This window comes from Loxodonta africana, chromosome 22, assembly GCF_030014295.1.
Source record: "Loxodonta africana isolate mLoxAfr1 chromosome 22, mLoxAfr1.hap2, whole genome shotgun sequence".
Taxonomy (NCBI): Eukaryota; Metazoa; Chordata; class Mammalia; order Proboscidea; family Elephantidae; genus Loxodonta; species Loxodonta africana.
This window is the reverse complement of record NC_087363.1, coordinates 17742958-17759534: the sequence shown is the minus strand read 5'-3', so window position 1 is coordinate 17759534 and position 16577 is coordinate 17742958. Positions and strand designations below refer to the sequence as shown.

Below are 16577 nucleotides of genomic sequence, written 5' to 3'. Positions count from 1 at the left end.
GCCATCTAAGATGCATCAATTGGTCTCAACCCACCTGGATCAAAGGAGAATGAAGAACACCAAGGTCACACAATAACTATGAGCCCAAGAGACAGAAAGGGCCACATGAACCAGAGACTTACATCATCCTGAGACCAGAAGAACTAGTTGGTGCCCGGCCACAACCGATGACTGCCCTGACAGGGAGCACAACAGAGAACCCCTGAGGGAGCAGGAGATCAGTGGGATGCAGACCCCAAATTCTCACAAAAAGACCAGACTTAATGGTCTGATTGAGACTAGAGGAATCCCGGTGGTCATGGTCCCCAAACCTTCTGTTGGCCCAGGACAGGAACCATTCCCGAAGACAACTCATCAGACATGGAAGGGACTGGGCAGTGGGTGGGAGAGAGATGCTGATGAAGAGTGAGCTACTTGTATCAGGTGGACACTTGAGACTGTGTTGGCATCTCCTGTCTGGAGAGGGGATGGGAGGGTAGAGAGGGTTGGAAGCTGGCAAAACTGTCACGAAAGGAGAGACTGGAAGGGCTGACTCATTAGGGGGAGAGCAAGTGGGAGTATGGAGTAAGGTGTATATAAACTTATAGGTGACAGACTGACTCAAATTTGTAAACGTTCACTTGAAGCTCAATAAAAATTAAAAAAAAAAAGTCCTATTGGGAATTTGATTGAGATTGCTTTGAATTAATAGATTACTTACAGGAGAGATGACATCTTAAAAATATGAGTTTTCCCTTCCATAACCACTGGAATTTTCTCCAGTTTCCAGGTTCTCTTTTTATTTTCTTCATTAGGTCATGTCTTTACTAGATATATTCTTAAGTACTTTGTAGCAACTATTGATACTGTCAACCATCTTTTATTTCATAGACATTGTTTTCATTGGTTGGTTATTGACAATGTCTAGGAAATGCTGTAGTTTTGTATGCTAATTATGTAACTGGTCTGCTTGGTGAGGTTTTTTTTTATTATAATAGTCGGTCAGTTGGTTTTCCTGGTTTATTTATAAACACAATTTTCATATTTCAAGTTTTCAAATTATTTGCAGTGTTTATTCATATAGTAGTCACTTAAAATGTTTACAGTGTCTCCATTTCTTTTGGGTTTAAATGCTATATTGTGACTTCTTTTTAGTAGCGCCGCCAAAAGTTGGTTTGTGGTATTGTTTTTTAACCAGATTTCGATTCTGTTGGTTTGGTTATCTTCACATTTCTATTCTGCTTTATAAATTCCTTTGGTCACTGATTCAACAAATATTTCTGGAGCATCTGCTCTGGCCCAGGCATGACTCTAGGTGCTGGGGATAACAGACAATGGGCAGAACAGATGCAGCCTTGCTCCCATGGAAATCAGTCTGTTTTGAGGGGCAGACAGTGAGGAAGTGAAAAGAAAGTGGTGACCTTGACAAGGATCAATTCAGCCTTAGTGGAGTAGATTCACGAGAGGAGAGAGACTGTGAACAATTCTTTTCAGGACTTGTACTACAAAAGAGGACAAAGGAACAGGGGCAGTACCTGGATGTGAAGTCAGGAGGATTTTTTTTTTTTTTTTGAGAGGGGAAGTATGACAATATCTTTATAAATTGAAGGGAATGGCAAGTAGATGAAGGAAACTGTTTAATGATCACCTCTCTTCCATCAGTCACATCCTTGCAGAGAACTGAGAGGTGGGCTTTGGATAAACCTGTTCCTGTCAAGTCCATTCCGACTCGTTGTGACCCTATAGGACAGAGTAGAACTGCCCCATAGGGTTTCCAAGGAGCAGCTGGTAGATTTAAACTGCTGACCTTTTGGTTAGCAGCCAAGCTTTTAACCACATGTCACCAGGGTCCCAGGCTTTGGATAGAGGCATGGATGTTCAACCCAGTGTACCAGAGGGAAGACTAAATATAGGGACACACATACAAGTGTATTTTCCAGTTTTAATTTGAAAAACTTTATTTGCAAACTTTGTTCTTGCTAATAAAAGTATTTAAGGTCACACTGCATATATGTGAGTCTGAGTTGTTCTCAAGGATTAATTCAATGGCTTTTTGACTTTTAATTTGCACTGTTGGTATCTGTTTGCTATTGCAGGGAAACCTGTGAGAACTGGAACTTGATGGGCTGCCTTTTTTTTTCCAGGTCTAGCGAGTTTCCCGCCTTTGACAGGGTGTAGCTTACCACTTTTCTTTTGCTTTCTATTAAATTAATGGAAAATATTTGCGTTTTCCTTCTCTGGCAGGTTTCCACCTTACACCTGTCCAGGTTTCACAGGTTTTACTACAATTTCTAATTGTATTTTAATAGAACAACATGTAATTGATGCTTTCTGCTCTTTGGAATGTGTTACAGTTTCTTGTGTTTGAAAATATTTCATTCTATGTTGTTTGGATATGAGGAATTTTTGTTGAACATTTTAATTGATCATGCTTTCATTAATCCTTTTTGGTGTTTCTATTAGTTTGTACTCTATGATTAGAAGGTACATCAAGGTTCCTGTTATAGCTTAGTAGATTACATTTTTTTTTCAGAATGAGCATTTTCTTTATTATATTTTAATAATTTTTCACTTTGAATGTTTTTATGGTGATATTACTAAACTCATTCTTGTCTTTTGTTGTCAGGATTGTCCCGGTATATCTGGTTCCTTTTTCCATGTCGTTCTGTTTTAGGGGTGTCTGTTGCTAAGAAAAATATAGTGCTGGTATTTTTGTAAACCCAAGTTAAAAGTCTCTTTTTAGTATGTGAATCTGCCCACCTCACATTATTGTAATTGGTAATACAATATGCTTATATTGGCAATTTTTTGTGTGTTTATCTTAAATTTATGCTATCTTGATTTTTTTTGGATTAAGAAGGGTTTCTTTTTTTCCTTTCCAGCAATTCTTCTTAAATTTTAAGACAATTTTCTATTAATGTCTCTACAGTTACTTAGAATCTGTTTTCCTCTGCATTCCAACATACCTTCTACTTACTGTTTTCTTCATCTTCGATTCTCCTACTGAGAAGCTGGTGTCATTCGCATTCCTTTTGATGTAATTTGTTTCCAGAGAAGCTTTTGGGATTGGCCTTATCATTGATAATCTGAAGCTTCGTTAATGCTTGAAGGGCCATTTCAACTTAAAGAATAGGGGTTTTCTTCAGTCTGGAAAATAGTCTCTCCCTTTGGATCTTTCTCCTTTATCACTACAGCTCGTAGATTCAGTAGGCTTAGTATCGTAGTCAAACATTCTTTAAAGAATTGTGTCATCTTGGTTTTGCACTTTTGAGACTCTGTTAACCTGCTTCCAACATGGAAGTCACTGGTTCTCTAATGAGAGAGCTATTGCAGATAGAATGTTTTTGTATGCCAGTGGGTATAGTTCATTACAAAGAAGCCAAGTGCTAGAGCAATGTCCTTGCATAAATGAGAAAGGAGCTGGGTTTAAAGCAGAGATTTTTTTTTAAAGTTTTAGTGAGGCAATTAGCAGGGTTCAGTATTTTTTTCCAGCCAGGTGTAGTCTTAGAGTAGGGTGGGAAGGGCCGAGAGCAGGTGTCCCAGAGTGCGCCTAGTTATTAGGGATGACAAGGTCTCATGATTTAGGCATTTAGGAAACAGAGCAGTGGAATGTCCTGTTAGCTGCTATGGATGAGGAAAATGAGCATAATTGTAGGGTATTAGATGAATAGGCATTGGGCATTTGTAGAAAGAAAGCCAGATGGGTTGTAGTCTCAGAAGCATTCTTGGATAATTCAACATAGGAGGCGGTAACAGGTAAGAAAAACGGGAATCATTTCCTGTCTTTACAATTTTCCACAAAGCAGGATTCTTCCACGTTGCTTAATATCAGTGAACCATGGTGATAAACTCCAGAGAAAGAACAAATTTGGTGAAAGAAGGATGAACGAAGGTAAAACCTAGAGAAATTCGCCATTTTATTTGCCAAAAGTCCACATCCTGGGACTCAACTGAATTTAATGAAATATGAAAATTACATGACGGGAGTTCTAAGCTTAGGGCTAATTATTTTGGTACTCTGCAACAATCTGGAATTTTGATCTTTCATTTGTTCCTCCAAACAGTCAGTAGTGTTTCTGGTGAAAGGGGAATTTTGATGGTGGTGCTACCTTGCCATTCACTGTATTGGGTAATGTGAGGAGGAGGTGTCATCCAGCTTATTTCAGATAGGCTAGAAGGATGGATCCAGAAGGTTGGAGCTGCTTTAAAGCCTTAGAACCAGGAGATTTTAGACTATGAGAAGATTGGATCCTTTTAAAAGACTAGCATTAATTTCATTGAGAAACACTGTTCCTCTATTACAGGCACACATTGTATGTGCAGTGTGGTGCAGGGAAGGGTCCAGAAAGTTCAGTGCCTCTTTTCTCATCAGCATGACATAACTTGAGTCTATGCTTCAGTAAGAAAGAAAGAAAACTCCTAGAAGGAAATCATTATGAAACCTGGGACAATGTTGAGGTCCTGAGAGAAGGAAGTTTGGCATGGAAAAGCCTCTTAGGCCTTGGAAACTGAGATTGTATTTAGCCAACTCTGACTCCTCTGTTTTGTACATATAAAATCCCAGTCTTTCCGAGATGAGTTTTATGAGCTGAGCACAGCCATAGATGTAGTTTATAAGCTGTTCACTTTTTCGGTGCATCTTGGGATTTCTACGAGAAGAGCCTCATAAGGAGGCAACTTGAGTAGTAAAGCAGTGTCTGAAACTTGTTTTCCAAAGTATTATAGTAGTTGCCACCCAGGAGAAAAGTTTTTCTCATAGCTCTTTACTTGAGGGATAGTACATGACTACTCACTGTCTTGCCTGCCTCTTGTTCCAACAGGTCCTTTGTCATCCAGCAAATCCCAAGCAGCAATCTGTTCATGGTGGTGGTGGATAGCAGCTGCCTGTGTGAGTCTGTGGCCCCCATCACCATGGCGCCCATTGAAATCAGGTATATCCTTTTGTGCATAGGTCCAGCCACTGCTGCCGAAGCTGGTAAGGGGGCTCAACAGTAAAGAGACCTGGGGGAGAAATGTTAAGAGAGGGAGACATTATATCCTTTCCATTGTTGGAGAGAAGTTGTTAAGGGAGTTCATTGCCAAGTTTTGACCCTCCAACCCAGAGTAAGGAAAAGTAACATTTTTGGAAATGTGCCTTAACTACGGTCAACATAATGAATCCCTTAAGTGTGAGCGGTTAAAGGCCCAGAAGATTAGAAGACGTCCGGAATCTTGTCATGGCTTTCATCCTGAGGTAAGCTTGAACTGTTTATTTCTCATCAGATTTGCAGTGAGAATCACACAGTGATCTAAGAACTACAGCTTAAAAGTTTACCAATGAGAAAGCAACACCTTTCAGGCAAACCAAGCAAGAACATGCAAGAATATACAGGAAGGCTAACGGCCCTCTGCATTAATAGGTTCTTGCTCTTATATCAAGATCTATTTTTTAGACATCTTTACCATCGTCCCCATTGGAGACGTAATATAATTTTATCACTTTGCACTATTATGTACTATGTGGCTTTGGCCATCTTGATTGACTTAGTTTTACAGCTTAAAGCAAAAGTGGCAATATTAATATCAGATTAAGAAGCACAGTTTATGAAAGTGGAATCTTAAGTCTCTGAAATCCCTAACTGCACCAAGCCACAACTGTAAACACATTGCATTTAAACCTAAAGTGATGATCAGAGGAAAATTAAGCTTACTATTGAGAAAAGTGATCTTACCACAGATTAGGTGAAACAGAAGAGACCACCTTCAACGCTATAGGCAAAATATTTAGAACCTAGCTTTAAACTAAGCCTTCTACCTCAAATGGAAAGCTGGCTTAGATCAATTACTATAGGCAAGTTTGGATGGTATCCACTCCTGAAAATGTCACCAGAGCAGTAGCTCACTTTTAAAGAGCAAATAATTTCACTCTTGTTTACAACTACCCAAGCCCCAGAAACGATGGTAAAGTCAGTATAGTGCCAATGAGAACTTGAAATTTATTAATATTTGCTTCTATGTTTAAGGGATGCTTCAGTAACAATGTATTATACACATAAATGCTGAAAAGGCCTTTGATAAAATTCAACGATAATTCCTGATTAAAAAAGCTCCATAAAACACAAATAGAAACAATAGCCCAAATCACAGAAATCACTTCAATTAAAGACCAGGAACTATATACTTAGATAACTGAAGTTACTACAGTAAAAATTAATAAGATAAATTTGCTCATATACCAATAGTTTTTAAGTTTATAGAACTGGTAAGATTTTGTATGTGACGGAGGTTCAATTTAGCAAAAAAAAAAAACAATTCAGAGGAGAGGAATATAGACTAAAAACTTAAAATAGTAAAGTAAGTCTCATAAGAAATTCTAGGGACTTGGGGAGGCCTTCCTGTCCAAGACCAAAAAATTTAGGAAGTAAAATAGAGCTATTTGAAAGTTAAAAATTATAACTTTTCTATGGAGAAAGATAACCTAAACAAAGCCAATTTATAAGGTTTGAAAAAAATATAAGTCAAATAATAACTTGAGAAGTCAAACAACCTCATATAAACATACACCAAGAACCTGAAAAACAGAAGTCACTGGTGATCAGGAAACACAGGTAATGATGAAACAGCCGGCTACAGTTGTCAAAAACGTCCTTTAGCTCAGCAGAGTCACTGCTGGGCAGCTTTGCCACGGGAAATGGCAGGAGAGAGACTCACTGACTGGTAAGGACCTACATTCAACACTCTTTGTAGCAGTAATGAACAAATAGGAAAATGGATGGCCATTTGGTAAGAAAATAATAGCTAAATAAAAGAGATAGAATAATAAAAAAAAAAAAATGGACAAATACCACTTAGTGAATAAAAAGGAAGACATACACAAAACCTTCCACAGCCACTTCCCTGAAATAATAAGGCCCCTTACATGTTCTTGTACTTATATTCTGACAGGGAAAAATGAGAAGTCTAAGGTTTTGCTTTTATAATGTTAATCAAAAAAGACCTCTCTTACCAGCAGCCCTTTACCTTTTGAGTGTTCTATATAATTTTTTTTTATATATAATGGTATGCAAAGAGTGATTTCAAGTATTTTATGCATTGACAGCTAAAATCTGAGATTCTCATCTCTCACCTGAGGAAATTTAAACAAATCCATGTCCCTGCCCTACATTATCTAGATCCCAAAGGGCTTTGGTCCTACCTGGGAGAGGCTGGAGAGGTCTAGGGGATCAACATGACTTGGAAAGCTTAAGGCATCCTGGAACTCACTTCTGCTCTAACCACCCTCTGCCCTCCCCACAGGAGAACGCAAGGGAGTGTGGAGGTGCACTGAGCGTTCACGCCCAGCAGGCCCTTCTACTGCTCCCGCTGCTTTTGATGCTGTTGTCAAGGTGACACTGACGGAGATGTTCTCTTGGCATGCTAAATCATGGATAAACTGTGAACCAAAATATGGTGCGACATAGGAGACATGAAATATAGTCCAACCATCAGCATCTCATGATTTCAAACTGTGCGTGATATAAACAACTCTTAAAGATATGTTGACAGAAAAAAAAAGGTTCTCTTTTTACTTTGCCAGTCATGCAAATGTCAGTTTGCCACATGATAATCATCCCTCATCAGAAACGGGACTGCAAGTGGTAGGCAGTGTCCCTTCTGCTTGGAACCCACTGAAACCAATTTAAAACTCTGTACTTTTTAAATAAAGTATATTAAAATCATAACTTCCTTGTTTGAGTTTTATTATCGTTTTATGCTTAAGAATGCAGACTAAAAAAAATGTGTGGGGGGAAAAAGCCACCCATTCCAGAAACTGGTAAAGGACGGTTGTTGGCAGAGCCTACGTTCTAATGCAGATTCTAGACAAATATTTAACAACTGTTTAGATGTTCTGCTCTCAGTTTTAAAAATATTTACAGAGGTATACCAATCTATCATCTACATGGGAAGAGCTTATTTCATAGACTCCTGAATTTTATGTTGAAGTGAACTTCAACAGAAATCATAATTTGGATGAGAACGCAAGCTTCCATAATATTCAAGTGTTGAACTATTTGGGACTAGAAATAAAGAAACCATAAGTCCTAGGAATTCATTCTGAGAAGACTTGAAGGAGGAAAAGAAGAATGATTAAGAATAATTCTCAAGCTTACTGCTTGAGCATTTGGCTGCTGGCTTTCCCCCATAAACAAGAAATGAAATTAGATCTCAAATATTACAAGATGTGAAACTACCCAGATGTGTGAGCATTCCTAAAACACTGAATCCTGAACCAAAGAAAACAGATTCCATGGGATCATGGTTACCAAATAAAGCAGAACAATTTCCATGTCTGAGTAGAGGATGCCTTACTTTATAGGACAGACAGCTAAAAGTCATCTGGAGAAAGCCATTTAAACTTAAAAAGGCCCGATTATCCTGCCACTATTTTCGAAACAAACACCGATGTTGTTACTACTTTATACTAAAATGACTCCAGTGTTTGTAGGAATAATAAGACTTGTACTAAATTGTTGTGCTTCTCTGTTACTATGCCTCTGGTGCTAGTTACGGACTAGCACTATAATAATGCTATAACATGCTAAGCTGTCACAATTTTGACAACCGTGGGACTAGAGTTACTGTGACCATTTTGGTATTGTTCACTTCTGTGTGCTCAATGGGCTAAGTAAATGAATGAATTCATATGCTACTTATAAAAATATCAAAATGCATTATACTCTCCTAAGCAATTATAATTCTAAAGAACTAGCAACAATAGGTCAAAATTATAATGCTCATAATTTAATACTGAGCAATATATATAATTCTAAACAATGGGTGGTATCATTTTTATCACATTGTGACACAAAGCTAGCACAGTTGAGTCATATCGACTTGGTGTTGTAAGCATCACATTCACGTAAATGACCCACCCAACACCTCAGATTCTGTCCCTTCAATAGCCCCAGCCAACTGACTATTCCTTCTATTCATTTAGACAAAAAACCGTTTTCTTTAAATTTCATTCTTTCAAAGTGGAACTCTTGAATCCCCTCTTCAAACATCTTCCTTCCCACCAAGTGGAGAGAGCTTTACAAGCAGAAAGCCTTGGAGCCATTCTTGGCAAGGTTTTACGTCAGCCCATTGTTCAGCAAGTCCCATGAGCTCTGTTCTCCCAACACCAAGCCACCACTGCTTCTCATCCCCTCCTCTTCAAGTCACCCCCTGCTCTGCAGTCCATGCTCCACACAGTAGCCAGAGCAATTGTCCTGATGCAAATACCCACTCATCCCCTCCCCCACATGATTAGCATGACACCCAGATCCCTCACCATAGTCCACCTTCCTGCTTCTCAAATGACTCTGTGCCTTAGAATCACCTAGGGAGCTTCCGCAAATCCTGATGCCCTGGCTGCACCCCAGATCAGTTAAAACAGACTCTCTAGAGGTGGGGCCCAGGCATCAGTATTTCTTTTTTTTATATCCCCAGGTGATCTTAATGTGAAGCCAAGTCTGAGAATCCCTGACTTACAGGGCTTACAGTGTCTGGGCTCCGGGCTCTGCCTCCCTTTCTAGCCCCATCCTGTGCCTCTCTCTCATCACCACACTCCACCTGCTTGTCTTAAAATGCCAGGCAGGCTCCCTAACAACTCAGGACTGTTTTCCTCTTCGCTCTGCCTGGAAGACCCCAGATGCCAGTCTTCATGTAGCTGCTCCTTCTCATCATTGAGGGCTCAGCTCGACTATCCTTTCCTCAGAGACATCCTGGTAAAGCAGCCTCTCTCTGACAGTCACACGAGCCTGGTTTCATTTTTTCTTTATATCAGTATCAGAAACCATTTCCAGTTTCTCCTTTTGTAGCTCCATGAGGCAAGGACTTCTCTGATACAGTTTGTGACTCTATCTACAGCTTTTAGGACAGTGCCTGGCATATAATAAAAATACCAACAATAATTATGAACATAGAAGCTAATGTTTCTTGAGAGCCCACTCTGTACCTGGCACTATTTGAAAGGCCCTAATTGTTTAATGAACTCAAGCGATCCTCACAACAAGCTAGAGAGCAGATGTGATCAATGTCTACATTTTACAGATGAAGAAATGGAGGCACACAGAGGCAAAGTAACTTTCCCAAGGTCACATAGCTGGAAAGTGGCAGAGCTGGGATTTGAATACAATTTGTCTCTAAAGTTGGGGCACTTAGCTAATCAAATATAGTTAGTCCTTTTTACCCAGGGTAGTTATGTTCTAAAAGAGGAGCCCTGGTGACGTAATGGTTAAATGCTTGGCTGCTAACTGAAAGGTTGGTGGTTTGAACCCACCCAGTGGCTCATGGGAGAAAGACCTAGCGATTGGCACCCATAAAAATGACAGCCAAGAAAATTAGTTCTGCTGTCATATTGGGTAGCTATGAGGTGAAACAGACTCGACAGCACCTAATAACGTGTTCTAGAAAGTTGCCACAAACATTAAATTAGCAAATACTGAACCACTGCGCCTAGTGGAAATTCAGAGTTAGGTTCCTGTAAAGCTTTTTCTGGTCACAACATTCTTGTCAACCGACCAATATGTAACCCTGTTTTATGTGCTTCAGTTTAAGGACACCGTATTTAGTATATATCGTTAACTCATTAGCACTGAACTCATTGCCAACAGCGTAAGCCATGCCTTGGTGACGCTTCTCTGTCACACATATTTCCTCATAGGGTACACCAAGGCTTTCCTGTGCGTAGGAGCACTGGACAGCACATTAACACTGTATTCGGGGGCCATTTTAAACAGTGAAATCACCAACAAAAAACACAAAAATAAAAAAAAAATGGCACTACAGAGATTACAAAAAGGACACTTGTTTACAGTACGTGGCTATGATTCGGAATCGACTCGATGGCACTGGGTGGTGGGTTACAGTATGAGAGCTGAAACAAAAAGGCAATGTGTCACCTAACTCAACCTCATCTGGGAATGTGTGCATCAGACAACTCGAATTTTTTACCACACTGCACGTGCCCACAAATGACAGTTCCATGACTATTGATTTTGGGGCTGCAAATAGACAAATTTACAAATATAGAATCTGCAAGTAATGAGAATCAACTGTACTCGATAAATAAATGAATGAATGAATGGATCATTGATGACCTTTTACTGCTACATCTCAACAAGCTGCTACCCACTGACCTTATTATTATCGCCCCAGCTGCTTGGTTTCCATTCCTACTCTCCAGTACCAGCTCGCCTTCTGTCCTCCTAACTGCTGCTGCCATTCCTACGCCCCGGACCTCCAAGCCAATTTCTGCTGTCCATCAGCAATCCCTTGTCTCCACTTCTCCCCAAACCTAGCTTAGACCCCATGCTCCACAACTGCACCCTCGTTTTACCCAGGCTGCTGTGCGTACCAGGGCAGACCAGTGGACACCCATAATCACTCAGTCACCGATCTCAACTGGGTCATCAGACCAGTCCAGAAAGGTACTCTTTCCTGAGTCAGCTTATATCCCACTCTCCCCAGCAAATATTTCAAACCTTCTTCACTCTCCTTAGGGTCCCTGGGTAGCACAAATGGTTTGTGCTCAACTACTAACCTAAAGGTTGGTGGTTTGAAACCACCTAGGAGCACCATGGAAGAGAGGCCTGTAAAGATTATAGCCAAGAAAACCCTACGAAGCAATTCTACTCTGTAACACATGGCGTCGCCACAGTCAGAATCAGCATGACAGCCAAGGGTTTCGTTTGGCTTTGGTTGTCACTCTCCTTAAAGCTTGGGCCATCATTCCTGCTCTCCTGATACAAATTTCAAAGATGAGAGAGAAGTCACCTGAGTGCGTGAGGGTAAGATGTAGGTCTCTAGACAGCATTATATGTGGTATCTGAGCAGTACAGCTGGATGGAAACACTGTTGCTCATACAGACTGTGTTCACAGAAAAACAGGACAGTGTATACACTATTACGAAAATAACAGGTAAAGGCAGAACATAAAACAGGATCTTTACTAGTGTTATTGTTGCCACCGTTGTTGTTGGGTGCTCTCAGGCCCGTTCCGACTCATGGTGACTCTATGTGCAGAAGAACACAACACTGCCTGGCCCCGCACCGTCCTCACAGTCACTGATGCAGCCACTGTGTCAAGCCATCTCATTGAGGGTCTTCGCCATCCTCACAGTCACTGATGCAGCCACTGTGTCAAGCCATCTCATTGAGGGTCTTCCCATTTTTTGTTAGCCCTCTAACAAGCATGATGTTCTTCTCCAGGGACCGATCCCTCCTGATAACATGTCCAAGGTATATGGCACGTAGTCTCACCATCGTTGCTTTTAAGGAGCATTCTGGTTTTATCTCCTGAGACAGGTTTGGTCGTTCTTTGGCAGTCCATGGTGTATTCAGTATTCTTCACCAGCACCGTAATTCAGAGGCATCGATTCTTCTCTGGTCTTCTTTATTCATCGTCCAGCTTTCACACGCATATGAGGTGACTGAAAACACCACGGCTTGGGTCAGGCGCACCTTAGTCTTCCAGGTGACATCTTTGCTTTTTAACACTTTAAAGAGGTCTTTTGCAGCTGACTTGCCCAATGCAGTCCATCTTCTGATTTCTGGACTGCTGCTTCCATGGCTGTTCATTGTGGATCCAAGTAAAATGAAATCCTTGACAACTTCAATCTTTTCTCCGTTTATCATGACGTTGCTCACTGGTCTGGTTGTGAGGATTTTTGTTTTCTTTATGTTGAGGTGTAATCCATACTGAAGGCTGCGGTCTTTGATCTTCATTAGTAAGTGCTTCAAGTCCTCTTCACTTTCAGCAAGCAAGGTTGTGTCATCTGCATAACGCAGGTTGTTAATGAGTTTTCCTCCAATCCTGATGCCCTGTTCTTCATATTGTCCAGCTTCTCAGATTATTTGCTCAGCATATAGATTGAACAAGTATGGTGAAAGGATACAACCCTGACGTACACCTTTCCTGACTTTAAACCACTCAGTATCCCCTTGTTCTGTTCGAACAACTGCCTTTTGATCTATGTACAGGTTCCTCATGAGCACAATTAAGAGTTCTGGAATTCCCGTTCTTCGCAATGTTATCCATAATTTGTTACAATCCACACAGGCGAATGCCTTCGCGTCGTCATTAAAACACAGGTAAACATTTTTCTGGTATTCTCTGCTTTCAGCCAGGATCTATCTGACATCAGCAATGATATCCCTGATTCCACACCTTCTTCTGAATCCAGCTTGAATTTCTGTCAGTTCCCTGTTGATATACTGCTGCAGCCGCTTTTGAAAATTACATCATATATATATACAGTACACAATGATCAGAATAATTACTGGTAAGATGTTGCTATTGAGTCAATTTCAACTCAACTCCTGGCAACTCCAGGTGTAGTATTTGAATAAAGTGCTAAGCAACAGAGCAAACAGTGAAAGTGTTGTTATTTTCAAGTGTTTTGGGGGAAAAGGCAAAGTATGATTTAATTTACTTTAGCCTGGAGCCCCGCTGGCACAGTGGTTAAGAGCTTTGCCGCTAACCAAAAGGTCGCCAGTTCAAATTCACCAGCCACTCCTTGGAAACCCCATGGGGCAGTTCTACTCTTTCCTAAAGGGTGGCTATGAGTTGGAATCAACTCAACAGCAACGGATTACAGGTTTTACGGGTTACTGTGGCCTACGAGGCCCTACGTGATCTGCCCTCTCTCACATCACTCCTCTGGCCTCATCAGTATGTTCCATCACCCTCCACTCGAGCCACATGGTCTTCTTCCTGCTCCTCACACATGCCCGGTAGGTGCCTACCTCAGGGCCTTTGCACTTGCTATACCCTCCACCTGGGGCACTCTTTCCCCCACCTGCTTCAGATCCTTCCTTTAAGGGCAGCCTTCCTTCACTTCCATGTTTACAGCTGCAATTTCTACATCCCCACCCCACACACCCCCATCCCCACCCCACACATCCCCATCCCCACCCCACACATCCCCATCCCCACCCCCATGCCCTTTCCTTGCTTGATCTTCCTCCATAGCAGTTATTACCATTGGGTTTCTTTACTGTTTGTCTCTCCCAGGAGAATATAAGCACTGGGAAGCCAGGGATTTTGTTCATTTTTTCTTTTTTACTGCTATATTCCCATCCCCAAGAAAAGCGTCTGAGTCAAAGTAGGCATTGAATAAACACTTCAACAAAAAGCAAGCAAGCAGTATTAAGAGCAGTGGTACAAACATAGGGGGTGATTGTGTATACCACTGTGGTGCGTATAGCGCTGTGTGGGAGTATCTTCACTACTGCAGAGAGCAAGGGGGATAGGACATTCTGTATTATGCTGTCACTGCTAAAATCAGAAGTAGGAGATTTCCATCTACAATGCTAATATGACTGACACCAATCATATCCAAAGGTATCCTATCAAATACGTTTATATTAAAACGTATGAGTTGCCACTATTACTAAAATGAAATATAATGTCACATAGCTTGATACAGCATTATATGGCACAATTAGTTACTGACACTATGCAGTACAGTTGGTAAGAGATTCCGAAGGCCTTTATAGCAAGTCACAGTGTAACACTCTACCGATACTCTTCCTAAAATGTAGAAGTGTTTCACATTTGTGTATGCATATACATAGACAATTATAGAAATTACCGTTTATAGACAGATAATAGATACAACCCATAAACACATACAAAAAGTGCAGTGTTTACTGAGGGTAGAACAACTAAGCGCAGCATAGGCTAACGATGTGGTACCTTTTCTTGTGTGCGTGTTGTCTAATCGATCCCGACCCATAGGGCCCTGTAGGACAGAGTAGAACTGCCCAAACGGGTTCCCAGGCCGTAATCTTTCTGAGAGCAGATCACCAGGTCTTTTCCCTCACAGAGCCCCTTAGTAGGTTCAAACTGCTAACCTTTCAGTTAGCAGCCAAGCGCTTACACATAGCACCACCACGGTTCCTTGTGATGGTGGTGATAAAAAAATAGATACCTTTAAAAACCAAAAACCAAACCCAGTGCCATCAAGTCAATTCTGACTCGTAGATACCTTTATCTGTCCTAAAATTAAAGACAGGGCAGCTCCACGTTCTCTCCTGTCCTCAGCAGTATTGACAGGAACACAGTATTAGGACAACATATCACAATGAAATGTGACAGTAACAGTGTGGGTGAAAAGTAGCACTTAATGTGCAAAGTAGTTTAGGATTCTGACATGTAGAAGAATTTAAATTATGAACAGTACAGCATGGCAGAAGATAACAATACTGTTGTTATAGGAGACAGTGTAATTTAGGAAAATATTAAAAATTATAGGCAGAAGAACGCAGCTCTATTACTATCAATATTGATGATAATAATAATTTCACAGGCCCTTAAGGACCATTTGCAGTGTCTGCAATTTGGGAGCTTTGTGAAGATGCCTCCAATTGGCGCGTATATGCTGCTGAGTCCATTGAGGGTATTTCTACTAATAAGACCGTGACGCACATAACTAGCTTGCAGCAATCAAATTTCCTGCTGGGGGCTTTACAGGCATCATTTCCAATGATTCCAAACTCAGGCAACTTTGCCCACAGGGGAATTTTAGCAATGCCTGGGGACAGTTTTTGTTGTCACCGCTTGGGGAAGGGGAGGTGCTCCTGGCATCCACTAGGCATAGGTGAAGGATATTGCTTAACACCCTCCCAGCCACTGGACAGCCCCCACAGCAAAGAGTGTTCCAGGGAAATATGTAAGTAGACTGCAGGTTGAGAAACTCTGTTCTAGTCCTTTAACAATTATTTAGGCTTTCGTCTTTGCAAATTAACAGATGCCACGGACCTTCTGGATCCTCACATGGCATCTAAATCATGGATGGCCGCTCCACCATGCCAGGAATCCCCTACATAACGTAAGATACAAAATATATATCCAGTTAAATCACAACGTAGCTATGTTGTATCTTAAAGTATTCAAATGGTGGTTTCTTGTCAGCCAGGCCCCCACGATCTTCCACTGAACAGCCAGGAATGCTCGCTCACCACTGACTGCGTAACTCACAGCCCGGTACTCACCAGGCTCTGATACTTTCTTCACTGTCAGTCTGCCCCTCTTACACCTGTGAGCATGGGGGCCTCGTCTGTCTTCTTCACAGCCATATCGCTGGTGCTTGGAACAGTTCCTCAACTTCGTGGACACCCAGAAGGTGTTTGCTGAATGACTAAATAAATCACCATAATAACGCTAATCAAAGCCTTCTGTTTATAAGGACTCCTGGTGGTGCAGTGGTTAACAGTCCAGCTGCTAACCAAAAGGTCGTAGTTCGAATTCACCAGATGATCCTTGGAAAACCTATGGGGCAGTTCTACTCTGTCCCACAGGGTCACTATGAGATGGAATTGATCGATGGCAACCTCCGTTTGTTTTTGGTTTAGCGTGGAGCACCAAACCATTATTTCAAATAAATTGTGCAACCAGCTTGTGATGCATCTGCCGTTATCGCCACTGCTCTGCTTCACTGATAAGGAAACTAAGGCTCAACGAGAAAACCACCCAGAGGTACTACAGCCAGTAAGAATATGGCCAGACCCTTAACCATGACAATATGGGGCCAGGAACCCTAGTTCTACGCTGTGCCAGAACCAGTTCCCTCTGACAGGTTGTAAGTCAAGATGGT

The 16577-nt window shown here is 41.2% G+C and overlaps 1 protein-coding gene across 1 annotated transcript in view; it reads left to right on the top strand.

Annotated features, from left to right (window-relative positions):
* The window catches only part of CACNA2D3 (calcium voltage-gated channel auxiliary subunit alpha2delta 3), a 1049182-nt gene extending 1041835 nt beyond the window's left edge, over window positions 1-7347 (top strand). Inside the window, exons 36-38 of the mRNA XM_064274376.1 lie at window positions 4800-4912; window positions 5130-5212; window positions 7255-7347. Of these exons, the coding sequence (XP_064130446.1) occupies window positions 4800-4912; window positions 5130-5212; window positions 7255-7347 (289 nt within the window). The remainder of the gene's footprint in view (window positions 1-4799; window positions 4913-5129; window positions 5213-7254) is intronic.
* The last annotated feature ends 9230 nt before the right edge of the window (window positions 7348-16577 follow it).